At 44.5% G+C, this 19,953-nt stretch overlaps 1 protein-coding gene across 12 annotated transcripts in view; it reads left to right on the top strand.

Annotated features, from left to right (window-relative positions):
- The window catches only part of KIAA1217 (KIAA1217 ortholog), a 288,616-nt gene that overhangs the window by 145,945 nt on the left and 122,718 nt on the right, over window positions 1-19,953 (top strand). For 11 of the 12 annotated variants that reach the window (XM_054507338.2, XM_045874280.3, XM_054507339.2 and 8 more), the window contains one exon: window positions 4,429-4,627. The exons of the other annotated variant lie outside the window; for it this stretch is intronic. In XM_054507338.2, the coding sequence (XP_054363313.1) occupies window positions 4,429-4,627 (199 nt within the window). The remainder of the gene's footprint in view (window positions 1-4,428; window positions 4,628-19,953) is intronic. 12 annotated transcript variants of the gene reach the window in all.

The following is a 19,953-nucleotide window of genomic DNA, read 5'->3' as shown; positions in this document are numbered from 1 at the left end:
GCTCCATCCGTCCTCTGTATTCTTTCTGTTTCACGTTCCCTGTCCATATCAGCCATGACTTCATATGACCTCACATAAAATAGCTCCTCTGTCCCAGGTCTCCATTTTTCAGGGAGACAATATAATGGGTCCAGTCAAGATCAGGTGTGGACACCGCTTGGTCCACTCAGCTCCAACTGGGCTGGGCGCGGGTGACTTTGCACTTAACTGCTCAAACCAGTATACGCTTGAGAGTAAAAGGGGGTCTCTCCTAATAATGGCCCTAGGACACCAGGTCCAAAATTAGGAGTGTCCCGGGTAGCTGCGATGTATGCCCTCCCCGCCCACCACCATATGGAACATGGGGCTTCAGGGGTTTATCCAAGTGGGCAGGGAGGAATTCCACAGAGGAGGACATTGTTTGGGGGCGGGAGCTCTTTGAAAGATTGCTGAGCATCAATCAAATAATAAAAGTGAAGCTTTTTCACGTATTCGGTATTACTAAAGAGGTTAGCAGGAGGCAAAATCCTGCCCCAAGGTTGCCTATAGGAAGAGACAACTTGGTAGTCCACTGATTTGGACGATGTATCTGTTAACTCAGCTGAGAGACAGGGGGAAATGTCCCTTGAGAGGCCAGCAGTTGTCCCACGTTCTCCTCCTGGGTGCCCCCCAGTGCACAGAGACCTGAGAACATGGGTGTGTGACTGCTCAGTTCACCCATGTTCTCCCCTCCTCCTGATCCACCCTTCAGTTTCAGCAGTCCTGCCCCCAAATCCCTTCTGCGCTCACGGTGACACACCTCTTAGCTCTTTTGTCCAACTGTTAATGCGTGTATTATCCTCGGCCCCAAAATATACCTTCAGTGCATTAGGAGCTCAAGAACCCTATGCAGCGCTTCTAACCCCGGGAGCCTGGCACTGTGCTGAGTGCAGAGTCCCTGTTGCAAATGCCTTTTGCATTTTCTTTTCTCATATAGCAAATCACAGGGTAGCTGACATTCGTTACTATCAGCAATTTCCACTGTCTCTTCTCTGCACTATATGATGTCTCAGCAGCAAGCTGGCTTCGGGGGATGGGACCCTGTGAGGAGACTGCTAATCTGCAATGATAGTTTGCAGGGGGAAAGTGAATGACACAGAAAAAAAGAGGGGAAATTTATATTTGGAACCAAGTAGCTGTGTACAGGAAGTTAAAAAAAAAAGATTAGCCAGTACAACTCTATTTTTATACATATTACCACCACGGTGACCCTGAACGAGAAGCAGAAATTTGATTCTGACTCTTCAAGGATTATTGCCTTTTGCAATGGAAAATGACAACTCATCAAATGTATCATATCTGCCATGGGCTGCAGAGATGACCAAAACGGCAGAGGCCAGGAACGTGGCCCTGTTGTTTAAAGTAATACTATTTCTTGGCTATTTTGCTAAGGTGAGTGCGTAGTCTTTTTTTTTTTTTTTTTAAAGCAGAATGAAGACATCTTCCCTTGATACTCTGCTGAATGTAGCAACCAGGTAGCTGCTTCATTGAAGACCCTGTGAATTTATCTAGATCTCGATGGGCCAGGCAGTGATGGAGGGATTTTTCTAGTCAAGTAATATGTTCACCGAGTGCCAAAGCCCAATCCCAGTCTTTATTACAGAAGCAGACTTAATGGAAAATAAATCTGAGAATCAACCAGTTTTGGGGGCTTGCACAGAAAAATTAACCCGAAGAGACAGTTTAACTGTTAATGGGTGTCCTTTCTGGCATGTAATCTGAGCTGAGAGTTTCCTGAAGAACAACCAGGTTGGTCCTCTCCCTGAAGCCACATCCCCCACTTAAGGGAGTGCACAGATCTATGCACTCTGACCCTTTTCCAGTTTTCCTCTGTGGAAAGGTCCTGAGAGCTGTAGCCAGGAGCGAGGTTATAGATAATGCAATAGTGCTCCTGCCAAGAGGGTCTCCTTGTACTCTCAGCAAAAGAGAGGGGAAAGGAGCTGATCATTCTTTCCATAAAAGGGTTCCCTGGTATATCAGGTTACATATTTTTCAGTGTGCCTTGTTCCAAAAATCGTTAAGAATTTCAAGACAGGGGCACCCGGGTGGCTCAGTCGGTTAAGCATCCAAATCTTGATTTTTGGCTCAGGTCATGACCTCAGGCTTATGAGACTGAGCCCTACATCGGGCTCCGTGCTGAGCATGGAGCCTGCTTAAATCCTCTTTCTCTCTCCCTCCCTCTGTCTTTTCCTCTCCCTCCCCCCCTCTCTCCTCTTCCCCTCTCAAAATGCCCCCCCAACCCCAAGTACTCTCTCGCTCTCTAAAATAAAAAGAATTTCAAGACAGCCCGAGTAGAGCCTGAAGCCAAGCACAGAACCCTTTCAAGCATGGGGCATAGGTGGTGCACCCACAGAGCTCCTTCTGCCTTGAGAGTTAAATGGTGCTTAACTTCAAAATGCAGTGGCCTCCTTAGGAAGACTTAAAGGAAATTAAGGAATGCAAACAAACCAAAAAACTAGCTACCATGGACTGCCTGTAGCCCAGCACCAGCCCCTCGGCACCTTTGGCATCTTACTTAGTAAGAGAAAACTCACCTGCCTGATTCATTCCAATCAGTTTGCCTTCCAGAAGGTGCCTGGGATCAGGGAATGCCAGACACAGTGGGCAGTCCGAGAGGGGAGAGCTAAGATCACGTGTTCGTTCAGCCTAATCCCCTACTTTCGCTGACTCCCTTTCTCTGACCTTCCACAGGTATAATCTCTGACCCCCACACAATAGCTCGAGTGATCCTCTAAAAAATGTATCTGATCCTGGCCCCCCTCACCTCTTGCCCTACCTCAGATACCTCCTTGGAGTTCTGGTACCTTAGAATTCAGTTGAGCACCCTCACCTTGACTCCCAAGTCTGTGAGATCTGATCTCTGTTGGACAAGCCCCTGCAAGCCTCCACTGCTTGCCACTTCTTTATTCATCGGGGACTTTGCACTTGCTGTCCCCCCCACCTGGAATGCCTTTCCCTCTCTTTATCCCTCCCTCTGGCTTACCCCCTCCTCCTAGCTTACCTTTTTCTTGAGAACACAGTTTCCGGGTCTTCCCAACTCTCCACTCAAGCACCCCACCCCCGCCAGTCGGGGTTAACACACTCTCACCACACCTTCGCTTTGTCTTCAGTGTTGGTCCCTTGACTAGACTGTGAGCACCAGGAGGGCAAGGCGATGCCTGTTTTTTGCATCTTTCTGGCCCCAGTACCTAGCGCAGTGCCTGGAACATAGCAGGGGTACTCAGTACATGTCTGTTGGAAGGATGAATGGATGTACCCACACAGTCCCTACTTTACACTTCTTTATCCACTATCTTGTGTTATTTTGTGCTCTTCACTAATTGCACCAATTAGTTCTGAAACTCGTTGCCAGCAGGCAACCTGTTGTCTGTTTTTCTCCATCTCCCACAATGCTCAACCAGTAGTCCATGTTCAAGGAATGTTCTTGACGTTGAATGATCTTGACATGAATGATCATGAGCATTTTACACATGAAATTTCTTGCCATTACAATATATATAACTTAAGAATTCAGTTATGTGTCGTGTGTGTGTAAGTTATTCTAGATACTTTTTTTTAAATTTTTTTATTGTTATGTTGATCACCATACATTACACAATTAGTTTTAGATGTAGTGTTCCATGATTCATTGTTTGTGCATAACAAGCTAGACATAATCTTACCTAAGGGATTTCTGGCTTGAAGGAAGAAATTCAACTGTGATATAAATGTCTCCGTACAATCTTGGTTTACTGATTTTGGAAACAGTCTTGATGTAAGACTTTGAAGGACCGGTTGTATTCAGTTTACTGTGGTGTGAGTGCCTCATCCATTTAGGTATATATAAACGTGCACAATCCCACCTGTTGTCATAACAACTGTTAAAATTTGTCGGGCCAGAGGAATTGATTTGCCATCATTCTTTCCTATGGTGTGGCTTGTCCTCAACTGCTTGTTCAAGCTGGTATTTGTACAGTAGATGTGCAGTGATAAAAATCTTAATGGAGGGCGCCTGGGTGGCTCAGTTGGTTAAGCGACTGCCTTCGGCTCAGGTCATGATCCTGGAGTCCCTGGATCGAGTCCCGCATCGGGCTCCCTGCTCGGCAGGGAGTCTGCTTCTCCCTCTGACCCTCCTCCCTCTCATGCTCTCTGTCTCTCATTCTCTCTGTCTCAAATAAATAAATAAAAATCTTAAAAAAAAAAAATCTTAATGGAATACTCAGGGACAATATAGGTTTTTTTTTTTCCGGTAACTTTCACAACTGATACTTTGACCCACTGGATCTTCAGTTTTCTGTGTCCAGTCCTTCCGATCCCAGTCCAGTCCAGTCCAGTCTGCCCCACTGGCGGAGCTTGATGGCATTGAAAATAATTTTCAGCATAATTCATAGTCATTTATTTTCCTACTTTTCTTTCACATGCCTTTTGCAGACAAGAAGCCCCAAACTGTCTCATAGTCCCCAACCTCCCAATTTGGGCGACCCTGTCGAGCATTTATCAGAGACGTCTGGTGATTCTTTGGAAGCCATGTCTGAGGGAGAAGCTCCAAGTCCTTTTTCCAGAGGCAGCCGAACTCGAGCGAGCCTTCCCGTGGTGAGGTCGACCAACCAGACGAAAGAAAGATCTCTGGGTAAGCCTCAGAGGGCAGTTTCTGATGCCCCTTTTTTACTGCATGTATGTATTTTTATTCCCCTGCGCCCAAATGTTAATTAGATCTTGTGTTGTGAAAACGCAAGTACTAAGAAATTTGACTAATTGAACATCACGCTGAAGAAACAGCACGTCCAGGCTGTCTGTGGGGCTGGGCCCTGCGACTGTTAGTGAAAACCATAAACACAGGGCTAGTCCCACCACCCACGGAAGGAGAGAGGGGCTTGGCATGCAATTTGCTACAGCTTTTCCTTTCAACAGCTTTTAAGGAAAGCAGAAGGATTCTGTTGTTCTGCCATTACCACTTACCATTTTCTTTTTTTATATTGGAAATTCAATTTCTAGGTCACTTTGCTTTTTAAAAAATGTTTGGGCCCTTCAACAGAATGTACAGATCATGAGGATTTAGACCTCTCTGCCGATTTCATAAGCTTAACCTGCTATTTCAAGGTTCCAGTCCAGTACTTGTTGTTGCAGATAGATGGGGTCACGGGGTAGGAGGGGACAGGAACAGGATCAACCCACAGAAGGCTTCGGGGTTTGGCCCCTGCACAAGACAGCAAAATGATGCCACATGAAACCTAGCAAATGCCTTGCTTGAAGGGGAAAAGAGCAGCGAAAGCTTTGCGGGGAGGAATGCTGATTTTGTTCCCTTGGTTGAAGATGACAAGAAGACTGGTTGCAAACATTCTCCTAGCTGACCTTAAAAAAAAAAACAAAAAAACCCAAAACCAAGAAACCCTTAAACTATTATTATTTGTATTATCAATGTGGCATTTTAACATTAAATTTTATATAGATCCTTTTAGGTTAATAATCCAGGATCCTCGAAGACAACCACAAAGAAGTCTGCTTTTTTCTTTTCTTTTCTTGTTTTTTAGTTTTTTTGGTGGGGGGGGGTTGTTTTTGTTTTTTGAGGTCACATAGTTCGATGGTAGAAGTGGGCCTCGTTTCTCTTCGTCTCCTGTACAACCGAAGGAGTAGGACACACGGGTGCGCGATACCCCCGAGGAACATCCTGGGCCAGGACAGGGTCTACACCACACTAGCCCCAGGTTGGGGCGTTCCATCTGGATTCAACAGAGCTCTGTGCTCTCTTTGCCCCACTCAGCTTGCGAGAGCAGGAGCCAGTCCGGGAGGGGAATTTCTCCTTTGTGCTTTGCAGGAAATGAGGGAGCTTTGGTCCCTGAAAAGATTGGCTGTGCTTTGCAAAATAAAATGAAGATAAGAATAAAAGCCCGGGTGCCTCCCTTCATCCCTGGGGATCACTGAGCTTGTGGGATAACGGCTCCTTTGTCTTGCCAGCAGGAGGTTCCTCCAGCAGCCCAGCGCGGCAGGCCATGCAGGTAGATCAGACAGTTCAGGAAGAAGCCTGGGGCAGAGAGAGCTGGTCGCAGCCTTGCCCTCGGGATTGCCGAGGGTGGCTGGTGTTTTCTCACCAAGTGGCTGCGCTTCTGCAGAGCTCTCGAGTTTTACTGAGCACACCTTGCTGTGCAAGTTCTCGTGAGCTCAGAGTCACAGCAGATTAAAAAAAAGTATCCAAGGTGTTTATTCTTCTAGCTCTGCGAGGCACTTTTGGACCTGTGATTTTTATAACTCTTGGGTAGAAACGAAGGGATACGGCGGAGCAGAGAGGAGAGGAATGAGAAGTTTGCCCACACAAGAGGATCCATGGTTCCAAGAAATGAGGCTGGTGCGGGACCAGTGGGGTTGGCGCTGCCCTTGACCACTACTTTGTGGCCAATTCGGGAATGTCCTCCTAGCTGCACCTGGCCTTGTGGCGTAATTCAGTTGAGTCCGGATGCGAAATAAACAGGAAAGTGTGAGCCAGGGAGAGTCTAAACACAGTCTCCCTGCCAGCGGCCCTTGCTCAGCTTTGTGTTCTGGAAAATCCCGAGTGTGCCTGCATTTATTTAATATGGACACACAGGCTCCGGAGAAGAGCAGGCTCCCCAGCGAGCCCAGAACCAGGAGCAGTGGGTGCCCCCAGCAGTTACAGAGGAACACCACTATGACTCCACCTGCCCCAGGAGGGGGACTGAGCCGCGACCTCCTGCACACCCACTGTCGCTGCCACTTGGAGGCCCCACGTAATTTTTGGGATCTGGTCACTGTTGTTTTCTGTTCATCGGCAGAATTGTAAGATCTCCCCCGAAGCTCTGTTGATCCTGTCTTTATTTAAAACTTTCATAGTTTGTTCATGATGGATTTTTGGCATTTAATTAAAAAAAAAAATCACATGAAACTACTATTGAGCTTGATGACTCACTTTTGGGAGGCCCCTTCAGTTTTGCACCTGAGACCGTGCTGCACTCTCCTCCCGCCAGGGGCTGACCCGTGTGTCACCCCAGGGGTGGCACACGCCATCTGTATGGAGAAGGCGGTGCAGGGGGACGGGGGGAGGGTGGGCACAAGGCGTTGTTCAGCACAGAGAAGTTAGACATTGCTGGTGTTTGCGTGACACTGTCCCTGCGTGCAGGATGTGCGCTGCCCATCAGGGAGGGGACTCTGGGACCGCAGGTCTGGCCAAGTGACAGCAAAACCCACAAGTCCTTTCCCAAGCCCAGGGCAAAGTTAGCCACTCTTGGAGGTTTACAAAGCAGAGAGCGAAGAGAGAAATGTGCTCAGGGTCTCCGATTCATAACATGAGCAGCTTCCAACGCTGTACCAGCTCCGTATGCTCACGTGATCCTGCCGTGGTGGCTTCCCCTCCCGCGGGACCCATCCGGAGCCCAGATGAGATCTTTCTCGGCGGAACTGACGCTCATCTCCTTCCTGCTCTCTTCAGTGAAAATAGAGAAGATGAGGCGAGAGGAAGTCTACAAAATAAAGTCAAAACCGCTTTGCAGTAGAGTTTGGTTTTAGAAATCATTTCCATGAAAAAAAAAAAAAAAAGGTCCCGCTGCTGGTAGGCCTGGGTCTTAATGATGGAGCCGTTGCCTTTTCATCATGACCATCTTGGAAATGCCCGACTGGAACGCAACCAGCAGCAGGGGCTGGGGCCTGGCTGCTCCACAGTTGGCTTTGGGGCAAGGAGAGCCACAAGATGTTCCCACCCTTCTGTGTGCCCTCAGGAATTTGAAAATAAAACTCCTGTGAAAACAAGAACAGCAGTAGCAACTTCCTCCGGGCTGCAGCCAGATGCCTTTGTTGACCGGATTCTGAATGGTTTGCTGTAGAAAAGAGACCAGCCCATACCAGCCCGGCAGCCAGAGGTGGTGCCATTCCATTTCTATAACAAATTGCTTCTTAAAGACTTAGCCTCGACAAACAAGAATGACTTTAAATGGCTCTGGAGGAATTCTAGACTAATTGAGGGAAAATTTTCTCGGTGCGTGTGAATTACTGAGCATCTCCGTTTCTGTTCCTCTATTCCAAAATGGTAACAGTGAGGGTGATCACTCTCTGAGAAAGATTTGGGGGGTGGGGAGAAAGGTTCATGCTTGCCACAATCTCCCCTCCTGTGCACAAGAGTGAGTAGGAGGTACAAGTAAAAGATTGAGGAAACCGCCCCCATCCTACAAAGCAGAAAGCCAAGAAGAGTTGGGGCAGAGACGCTAAGACTTGCATTTGAGGACTCAATGATTTGAGCATGAAGGGTTAGCCTTTGGACAGTTAAAAGAGAAATAATTTCAGACAAATGAAAAGAAACCTTGCTCTGTGGAATAAGTGCAACATTTATGGAATGTGTTTTCCTAAGCGCCAGGAGTGATTGAAATGTAATATAAAAACAAAAATTAACGGAAGAGAGTTTTGTAGCAGGTCAGTAGGTTTGGGGCACATTCCTGATCTTTTTGGCGTGTGAGCACAGGAGAGTATTTTCTCTAGCATGGAACCAAGTGGACAGGCATGAGTGGGTCCGATGGCTAACTGGCATTGCTCACTGCAGCCTTCCAGTGTGCCTTCCTTTCACTTCCGGAGCTGGAATGCAGAGTCATTCTAGAATGTTAAATGCGCTGGGCTCCCAAAGTAGGGACCAAGGCATTTGTGGAGGCTTTTGGATTTTCTTGGTCATTGTCCCAGGGTGTAGTCACTAAAACTAGCGTTGAGAGTCAAAGTGCAAGGCACCCATTTTTCTAGTGCCAAGGGCACAAGTGGGTCTGATTCTCTGACCCTAGAATAGCTTCCTGCTCAAGGCAGCAAGGCTTTGGAGTTACAGAGGTCTAGGGAAGCAGGAAGCTTCCTCCTTGTCACAGGTTCTGCCCTGTCCCAGTTCTATGGTGAAAAGTCACCCCAATGATCGTGCAAGCCATTTAGCAAATCTGTTTTTGCTTAAAGTAGCCACAGTCGGTTCAGGCTCTGCAACTGAAGCCTGCCTGATCCAAAGGAACTGATTGCCTGTATTTGTAGACAATATAGTTCCACCTGTTCTGTGTGTTTCAGGAAATACAAAGACCAGTAGGTACAAACTGATGACTTCTAGAGACTTGGCAGTGAACTGGAGAATGACCTGGAGATACGGTTTTCCGACTATGTTTCTTAGAAGTGTAGAGTTCTGTGGTGTTTTCTCATGAAATAGTGCAGCTTTATATAAGATTTCATTTGAAAATGAGCTATGCTAAACTGCTCACAAACACACACACACACACACACACACACATAAACACAGGGTAAAAGCGTTAAATAGACCGGTGGCATGGGGGAAGGGAAAAAGGAAGGAATGATGAAGAAATTTCCTCTATACAACAGAAGTCCTTGAGTACTTTAATTTGGCTGTACTGGGTGACTCACAAGGATTGCCTCTTAGTTTGTTTGCACTCGATGTAATGAATGTCACGAAAGGTAGTTTTTTGTAAACTGAATCGATCTTTAAGAAAAAAAATGGGTTTGGGGCTGGGAATTAGCCACAGAAAGGAATATTTCAAGAAATCCTCTGGTATAGTGAAGCATGGTTTTGCGATGCAAGTAATCACTCCCAATTTTTCTTTATAAACTTGGGTTTTCATATATGAGGTTTTCTGAAAGAAGGGAGTACACTTATCCAAGTTTACCCTCTTGGCTCTCATTTCATCCATAAGAAAGAATGTTCTTGCAAAAGATTACTGTGTAGATTCATGGTTGGTTTGTGCTTATTTTATTTTTTAAAAGATTTTATTTATTTGAGAGAGCACTGTGCATGAGCAGGGGGAGGGGCAGAGGGGGACGCAGACTCCCCGCTGAGCAGGGAGCCCAGTGTATGTGGGGCTCGTCCCCAGGACCCCAAGATCATGACCTGAGCCAAAGTCAGACGCTTAACCGATTGAGCCACCCAGGTGCCCCTTGTGCTTATTTTTAAAAAATAAAGTTCATCAGATGTCTTTAGAAATCTCTAGCTATTAACTCCTGGGTTGAAACCCTGTAATAGATCTCTCAGACTTTGAAGGAAGCATTAGTTAATAGGATACCTGAGGAGATTTAGGCCCTTGAACAATATGTTGAGGGTACTTTGCAGACAGGAGGCTGGTAAGAAAAACATCAATGGAGGTGAATAGAAGATGTGATTGCTTCTCAGGGTCAGAGCCCCCCCAGACCAGCACCATGATTCCCCAGGGTCTGTCGTTGGTTAAGTCATAACATTGAGGGGTCCTGTAGAAGACTTGGGATCTGCTGTTTCTGTTTCCCCCTGTACAGCTGGGGTTGCTAAACCTGGATTTGGCAGATCAGCTTCTTGTAAAGTTTACATAAAACATTTCGATACTACAGGTGGAGCTATGGGGTTAGATCACTAGAAAGGTGCCTTCAATTTCCAGAGCTGTTTCAGGAGCTCAACCTGCCAGTAAGCCGGTGTGAAATCTCTCTTTCTCTCTGCCACAGCTGTGATACCCCAGCCTAACCCACACACCTAGATGATGTTTTTGCTTTCTTTTCTGATGTAAAAAATACTCTTATTAAAAAAAAAAAAAAAAAACCTTCGTCAAGTTCCGTAAGGCAACAGAAGAAAGTAAGGCATGTTTTATCTGTTATTTATACCTCTCTACATCCAAAATAGATTTGATTTGGCTCATTCAAAGACAATAAAGGTATATAAGAACCATTAAGACAAGAATTAACACAAGTAGCAGTTGGGCTCAATATGTGTGCCAGAAAAATTAAGATGGGGATAATTGCCATAATTGCAGCCAAGACAAAAAAAGAAGATAAAAGGGGAAACGTAATGAGTCAAATGGATTCCATTATTTAAGAAGAGGTTTATACCAGCTCATTAGAAGGAAGAGTCTAAAGCATTATAACCCGAGAACTCCTGCATCTTAATGTTGTTAACAACATATTATGTAATAGACAGTTGTATTTAATAACAGTTGTTTTACAAAAAGGTTTTTTCATATAGTGACACCTTTATGTAAAATTTCAAAATCCCAGGACCCAGTATGAAGCCATGTTGTTAGAAGGCACATTTTCTTGGACTCTGTAGGTTTCTGGTGATCTAGTGTGATACACAGGGAGAGCTGATACAGTCTTGATAGTTGACCTTGCTCTTAGGTGATTGGCTGTTGACTACTCATTATCTCGTCAGGGTGGGTGACTGCAGCTGGAGAGGAAAATTTGAGGGGCAGGTCATTGTCGAAGGCTTGAATGACAAATGAGACTTAGAGAAGGAATCTCTCCCATCACTCCCATGGAGACAAAATTCCAAATTTTTAATGTGTCCTAATAACACTAGCTGTTACTCCATATTCTCTCCAGGAATGAGTTTGGGAGTATCTGGATTCAGGTGATGTATTCCAATGTGCTCCACTATGGTTTGGTTGGAATAAGAGATGAGCCGTTCAGAGATGTTGCCTGAACTATATTTGGGGGAAAAGATTTAGTTAATCCGTCTCTTTTGTTTTCCTTTGCCGTGAAAACTCGATGTAAAAATCTGTAGGCTCGGTCTCGCTATTTTTTTGGTAAATGCAAGATTCATTGCATACTTAAAAGTTTCTTGCCAAGTTCATTGTTCTTTAAAAACTGACTTTAAAATATAACCCTTTACATTCATCTCATTCTATAAGAATTCCCACACAGTTTTTTGCACCAGCCTTTAAGGAATATTCTATGAAATACTAAAAACAATATTAAGATGCAAGCCAGCTTTCTGTCATACACCCAGGTAGAACTCCATCCTTGGTGCTGTCATTCTTGAAGTGGCCTCCAGAGGGCTGCCCGCTGACATCTGGAAACAGATTTTTGGCAGCTTCTTATATTTCAGGCAGTGTAAGAACATAGGAAGGTACCCCTTCTGCATCAATATAGCATAGACGTATGTCTCCTTGGGCAAAGGAACTGGGGAATTCCCATCCAGATTTCTTGAGTTAGCTCTGGGATATGGGATTGCAGCTAAACAGCCTCAAAGTCTGGAGATGATGTTCTGTGTGGACCACCAGTGGACTCACTCTCCATCCAGAAGCTGCTTTGGAACATGACAGCCAGCCCAGTGAACCCCGAGGCACCACTATGATGATCTTTAGCTTCTTGTAGGTCTGAACCACTTTCCTAGGGGCTGTTATTGGCCGGATCGCTTCCCTCCCTCCCCCCTGCCCGACCCCCTATATAAGAAGGGAAGGGAAGGACACAGACATAGAGGAAGACCATGCAAAGACACAAGAAGAAGGTGTCATCTGCAAATCAAGGAGAGAAGCCTCAGAAGGGAACAGCTCTGCGGACACCTTGATCTCAGACTTCCAGCCTCCAGAACTGTGAGAAAATAAACTTGTATGGTGAAGCCCCCCAGTCTGTGGGACTTTGTGATGGCCGCCTAGCAGCTGATACAGGAGCTTGGGAAACCCTTCTCTCCTTCCTACTTTTTTTCTCATTTGAGGGGACAGTCAGCCTTACGGCAGGTGCCACAAACTTTGTTTCTTTCTTCAAGACAGAACAATTAGGTTTGTCAAGTTTCCTGTTTTATTTTTTTTTTTATTTATTTGAGAGAGAGAGAATGAGAGACAGAGAGCACGAGAGGGAAGAGGGTCAGAGGGAGAAGCAGACCCCCCGCTGAGCAGGGAGCCCGATGCGGGGCTCGATCCCGGGACTCCAGGATCATGACCTGAGCTGAAGGCAATCGCTTAACCAACTGAGCCACCCAGGCGCCCCAAGTTTCCTGTTTTAGTTCGGTTTTATTTTAGCCTCTTCAACCTTTGCACAGTGCATTAACTTGGTTTCTCAGCATCGTAAGGAAAAATTGAAAAACCTTTGGTACCAGTTCAGCTTATTGTTATTACTTTTCTGTTTGGCGTCTCCCGAACCCCATCCTCCAGTTTAGGAAATGGAAGTCGTTTGACATCAAACTGATTTAACTGTATCTCATCAAGAAAAGCTCCTAATTTCATCACACTGAGTTTGAGTGCTTGAAAATTTGGCGAATGTCATTAAAAATGTTATTCCCACCAACTTTCCACTTTCAGAATTTTTCTAAGGTGTTAATTGGCTTTCAGACATCTCTGGCTACATGTCTCCCAGTAATGTAAAGCTAATCATGATCAAAATAAATCTTCCATTTTTTCCCCCCACGAGTTTTGCTCACTTCCCAGTTTTTTCCCCCTTCCATTTATGTATTTATGCATTTATTAAGAATCTATTCAGTTTCTGGCACTGTTAAAGGTATCCTGGTGAGTTATTTAGAAAATATATGAAATCTGGTTCTTGTATTTGAGGGAATTTCAGTATAACTAAAGACACAAGGTAACCATGTAAGGACTTTAAAATATACATGCTGCCTCCCAGCAGTCCCAGCGGTCCAGTCTCCCTCCTTAGGAACTATGCCCATGCTACTCTCTCTGCCTGGGTCCAGTTCCTCACTCCTGGCACCCCCATATCTGCACGGCCCCCTCCACACTTCACTCAGACCTCTGCTCAAATGGGGCTCATCAGAGAGCCCTCCCCCGAGTAAGAGAGCACCACCCCGCCCCCTGCGCTGGTCTCTATCCACTTACCCTCTAGCATTCTTTCTCATGACACTTCTCACGGAGGACAGTGGTTCTCAAACATTAGCAGCGACCTTGTGAAAACACACAGTTCTGGCTCTACTTCTTGGGTTTCTGTTTCAGTGGATCTAGAGCAGGACCCCAAAATTTGCAGCTCTAAACAAGTTCCCAAGGGCTGCTTCTGCTGCTGTGGATCACTGAATGAGGGTCATAGGATGCCCTAGGAGAGGTGGAAAGCATCATCACAGCGTAGCGCCACATGAGAGCATTTTTTTTAAGCAGGCTCCACACCCAGCATGGAGCCCAACACGGGGCTTGAACTCAAGACCCTGAGATCAAGAGTTGGCCACTTAACTAGCTTGAGCCACTCAGGCGCCCCACATGAGGGCATTTTAATCAGTCCTCAATAAGGGATGGGAAATAGTTGTTAGGAAAATATGGAGGCTTGCAGTGTCTCTCCTGGATAATGTCCTTAAACTGGAGTATCTAATCCCAGCACACATCACCAGCACGGCCCCACAGGAGGTCTGGGAATATACATCCTTCCTGCCGTGAGCTGCAGAGCAACCTGTTCACTAGGTCGGCTTCACCTTCTACTCTCTGCCATTCCCTATTTTTTTTTTAAAGATTTTATTTATTTATTCATGACAGACAGAGAGAGAGAGAGAGAGAGAGAGAGGCAGAGGGAGAAGCAGGCTCCCCGCAGAGCAGGGAGCCCGATGCGGGACTCAATCCCGGGGCCCTGGGATCATGACCTGAGCCGAAGGCAGACACTTAACCATCTGAGCCACCCAGGCGCCCCTCTGCCATTCCCTATTTTTGATCCCTATTTGATCCCTGAACCATCTTAACTATCCTGTCGTCGTCCCCCATCTTGACATGCTTGGGTAGACTCAAAAATGGAAGGGTGGCTGGCTTTTTCATATGACTTCACGCCCCTTTGTACACACATCCCGTTTCTGGAATTCAGGTTTTTCCCTTGCCTGTGTCCTGTCCTTGTCTGCCCCAGGGGAACTCAGCCCCAGCCGTGGTCAGTTGGCACCCGGATACTGATACTGTTCCTGGTGGACAAGGCAGAGGCAAATGAATGAGGCCAATGCAGCTGAAGATTTTCCTGAGGAAGTGAGTTCCTTTGAACAAGATGCTTTATGCTTTGGTTCAGCAGTTGGGTTGGTTTTGCATGATTCTGGAGTTAATGTACTCTCCTATGCTTCCATTTGCCTTCCTAAGAAAAATCAAGTAATGTAGGAGCCTTTTGTAAAAGAGTTCAATGTAACAAATACATTTTAATTACCTACAGGGCACATGTGCTATATTAGGTAGGAAGAAAGAATATCATTCTTTTAACAAATCCTTACTGAGTTCCTACTAAGGCAGTCTTGGATGCAATCAACAAAATGGTCACAAGCCTCTGATCTTCTGGAGCTTTTATTCTGTTGGGGGAGGCAGATGATAAGCAAATAATATCTGTAATAGGTGGTATAAATGCTATGGAGAAAAATAAAATGGGTGCATGGGTACAGGGAGTGTCGAAGAGATGAAGTCGTGAGAGCTGCCGTTTTTAAAAAGGATGGATAGGGAGGCCAACACTGAGCAAATGGCATTTGAGACATGACCTGGAGTGTGTGAGGATATCAGCCATGCAGGTATCCGGGGGAGGAGAATTCCAGGCAGAGGGAACAGCCAGTGCCCAGGCTCTGAGCAAGAGCATGCCTGGAGCCTTCACAGAACAGCAAGGGGACCACTGTGGTTGGAGTTGCAAAGTAACAGAGGAATAGGGAATGAGGTTGGAAAGGCAGTGGGGACTAGATAATGTAGGGCTTTTACAACAGCGAAGATTGGGCCATGCTGTGGCCACATTGGAATGGAAACGGCCATATTGGAGAATTATGAGCAGTGACATCACTTCAGTTTTAAAGATTGGATTCTGGTTACTGGGTTTGGCACAGACTAAAGGGGGCATGGGCAGAGTTGGGGGACCAGTTAGAAATCTTGCAATGATCTAGGGAGATGAAGGTGTTAGCAGAAGAATTTGGATCCTGCAGGTGTTTGGAAATGAGAATAAGATGGCTTCCTGCCATCCAAGAGTTTGTGCTCTGATGGAGGTGGCATACGGATAAGAAAGCATGAACACAGGGCGCCTGGGTGGCTCAGTTGGTTAAGCGACTGCCTTTGGCTCAGGTCATGATCCTGGAGTCCCTGGATCGAGTCCCACATTGGACTCCCTGCTCGGCAGGGAGCCTGCTTCTGCCTCTGACCCTCCCCCTCTCATGTGCTCTCTCTCTCTCATTCTCTCTGTCTCAAATAAGTAAAAAAAATCTTTAAAAAAAACAAAAAAGAAAGCATGAACACAGATGCCATCAGAGTAGCTAAAACTTGCTAAGCACTGACTCTGTGCCAACCAACACTTCCTCTCTGCCAGGCCGTATCTAATACACTGAGCAGCAGAGCCAGGGTTTGAACCCCGCAGGCTGTCTCCAGCGCCCACATGCTTAACTACTACACTATACTGAAAAGAGATAGAAAGGAATTCCAACTTTGGTAACTTGGGAGGTTTTTAATGAAAAGTAGCCTTTGAATTGGACTTTGAGTGATAAATAAAAGTTGGGCTGTTTGAAAAAAAGGACGGCTCTTGTATGAGGGCAGTAACCAGAATAATAGATACCTGGCCTTGAACACTCTTACTCCTCTAAAAGCTGGGCTGGAGCCCTAGGGGTGGCTTCTGTCTGACGTCTTCAGCGTTGTCCCGTGCTATTCAGAGCTGTAGCTATGGCGTCCCCACCCCCTCAGCAAAGGACACTGAGTGTGACAGAAGTGGCTGGTGTGGTGAGGGGGCCACCTCATCAGGACTCCACTACTTACCTGGTATGTGACTTTGGGCAGGTTATTCCATCTCTGAGCCCCTTCCCTAAATACCTACCTGTAAAATAGTTGTAAAGACCGGCTGAGATCACATAGGTAATGCTCTTAATGTGGCACTGGTACATAGTAAGTACCCTACCAATTAACCCTATGTTCATAATGGCGAGGTGAGTAATAAATCAGAATGCCAATTACATCTTTTGTTTTCTCAGGTAGGACATTATGGATTTCATTTAGAAATACTTACATCAAAATGGTGAAAATCAAAACATTTCCTGTCAGAGATATATTAGCGTCTGACTTGATTTACTCACAAAGTTAATGAAAGGGATCACCTCAACTTTTTCCTAATCCAAAACAAATGACCCACCATTGCCCTTTCACATTGTATTTCCCCTTACCTGGTTACAAGTTATTTTTACAGTAAGGACATTTTAGGCTGGCTGATCGTTGCTACCTGCATCAGTCACATGCCTTTGTTTTTTTTTTTCTTTTCAGCTTTATTAAGGTATAGTTGAAAAATAAAATTGTGAATTATTTACTATGTGTATCATGATTTGATATACATATAGATTGTGAAAGAATTCCTCCCTCCCATCTAGGTAATTAATACATCTTTCATGTCACTTATTTATCTTTTCATGTGTGTGTGAGAGAACATTTAAGTTCTACCCTCTTAGCTAATTTCAGTTACACAACACACAGTTAACTGTAGATCCTCAGACCTTATATATTTTATAGCTGAAAGTTCATACTTTTTGCCAATCCTTCCCTATTTCCCTCACTCTCTGCCCCTGGAAACTACTTTCTACTCTGTTTCTATGAATTTGGCTTTTTTTTTTTTTTAATTTTTTAAGATTCCACATATAAATGATACCATGCAGTATTTGTCTTTCTCTGTGTGGCTTATTTCAGTTAGCGTAATGTCCTCAAGATCCATCCATGCTGTTGCAAATGACAGAATTTCCTTATTTTTTATGGCAGAGGAACATTCCATTGAGTCACGTGCCTTTAAATTACACTTTAATCTATATTATTTCTGGAATTCCCCTGCAGGCAACTACCCCATCCATGGTGTCCCCTCCTTATTTGATTGTTAGACATCAGTCTCTAAATTCTAATCTCCTCTCCAAGTCGATTATTTATCTGGATCCATCTCTTTCAAGTCCTCTGTTCCACAGCTCAAAGGGTGTGACCTAGGCATCTCAGTAGGAAGACAGCTGATGTGAAGTTGAATGTGGGTAGTGTTTCAGAAAGAGTCCAGAACATGTAGAAATTATGTTTATAGGGAGATTCTTAGGGAGATTTCTAGCAATATGGCAAAGATTAAGAAGCATAGAATGCCAACAGTCCCCTTCTTCCTACAAACACATGGAAGCATAAGATAAAATATATTAACAAGAGAAAATTAATACATAGCTGAGTTCGCAATAAAGGAGATCTCTAGGTTCCAGAAGTGAGGAAGGATATCAAAGTAGAAATGACAGTGAGCATAGATATTTCAGAAGTGGGTATTGGTTGCAGGCATTTGGGCTAGGACTCTGATATTTACACAGCAACAGGAAAATGAACAGAAAAATAAGACTAATGGCCCCTACAAAACTAGGCTAGAGGTTCAAATAGGTGGGCATTTACTAAAATGGGATGGGGGTAGGAGAAAACCTTCCTTGCAGCCCAGGAAAGCAACAGAGAAGTTTGCCTTCTGACCCAAGCATTGAGTGAGAAGGGAAAAGTTATTTATGAACTGCTCACATGGAGGGAGCTTGAACTCAATAGCTTCATCTGAGAGGAATCCCCAAATATATCAGTTAGCATAGGCTACGTAATGCTGCAGTAACAAACAATCCCCAGATCTCAGTGGCACTTATCACTGCCAATGTCTGTTTCTTACTTGAATTGCATGTCCAGTGCAGAATTAGCTGCCGATCATAGCCACTCAGGAACTCACGCTGATAGAGGCTTCATTTCAGTGCATCACTAAAGCAAGAAAAGGGAGCATGACATGTCCTACTCTGGCTCTCAAGGTTTCTGCAAGCAGGGATATTTCAGCTAAAAGTCAGCACAAGGCTGTGCTCAACTTCAAAAGGGACAAAGGAAGTGCAAGCCAGCAATGTGCCTAGAGGAGAAGTAGAATATTTCTGTGGAACAATACTAGTGACAACCATGCCAAACCTATAAATTTACATAGAAATGATCAGGACCACTGAAATTCCTAAAGCAGGTTATTCAACTGAAGAGAAAAATCATCAACTAGAATATAAATCTTAGGAAATTTCCAATCTGAGGAGAGATTAAAAAGAAAAGAAAGAAAGAAAAAGAAAATGTTGAAGGGCAATTCAGAGACACGATAAGACAACCAAGACCACCTGTGTCTAATAGGAATTCCAGAAGACAAGACTAGAAATAATTGGGGGAAGATGATAGTAAAAGATATAACAAATGAGAATTTTTCTAAAATTGTAGACAGACCTGAGCCTTAAAATTGAAATACAACACAAAATCCCAAGCAAGATTTAGAAAAAAAATCTATGCATAGGCCCACTGTGGGGAAATTTCAAAACATCAAATGTCAAAAGAAAATCTTTAAAGCAGACAAAGAGAAAGGACAGGTTATCTAAAAAGAAAAGAAAACTTGACAACAACATACTTTTATAAGCCCAGAAGTCAGAAAACAATGGGATCATATCCTCAAAATCCTGGGGGAAAGTCACTTTTAACCAATATTTCTTTAACCAGCAAAATTATTACTTGAGAGAGGGCAAAAAGAAGACATTTTCAAATAAACAGAATGAAGAGAATTTAGCATTCACAGAACTCTGTCTGAAAGAACTAGTAGCATATGTATTTCCCACAAAAATCCTCAACAGAATATTAGAAAATCAAATCCAACAATGTATGAAATTAATAATATGCCACAACCAAGTGATTTATTCCAGGTATGCAAGGCCATTTCAATATTTGAGATTCAGTCAATGTAATCTCTACCGTATCAATAGGCTAAAGAAGAAAAATCATATGATCACATCAGTTGACACATCAAAAGCATTTGAAAAAAAATCTAATACCCATTCATTATTTGAAAAAATAGAACTCTCAGCAAACTAGGAATAGAGGGGAACTGTCTTACAAAGAGAAAATACAAAAAACCTATAGCTAACATCATATTTAATGATGACAGGCTGAATGTTTTCCCTCTAAAATCGGAACAAGGCGGGGCGCCTGGGTGGCTCAGTTGGTTAAGCGACTGCCTTCGGCTCAGGTCATAATCCTGGAGTCCTGGGATCGAGTCCCGCATCCGGCTCCCTGCTCGGCAGGGAGTCTGCTTCTCCCTCTGACCCTCCCCCCTCTCATGTGCTCTCTCTCATTCTCTCTCTCTCAAATAAATAAATAAAATCTTTTAAAAAAATTTAAAAATAAAATCGGAACAAGGCGAGAATGTCCAATTTCACTGCTCTTAACTCAACATAATTCGTGAAGTTCTAGCCAGTGCCATAGACAAGAAAAATAAATAAAAGCCATGCCATTTTTAAAAAGATTTTATTTATTTTAGAAAGAGATAGCATGA

Source organism: Mirounga angustirostris, unplaced genomic scaffold (assembly GCF_029215605.1).
Source record: "Mirounga angustirostris isolate CCGP_5_RB_7025 unplaced genomic scaffold, mMirAng1.0.hap1 SCAF_5, whole genome shotgun sequence".
NCBI lineage: Eukaryota > Metazoa > Chordata > Mammalia > Carnivora > Phocidae > Mirounga > Mirounga angustirostris.
The sequence above is the reverse complement of the archived record's forward strand: the minus strand, read 5'-3'. Positions and strand labels throughout refer to the sequence as shown.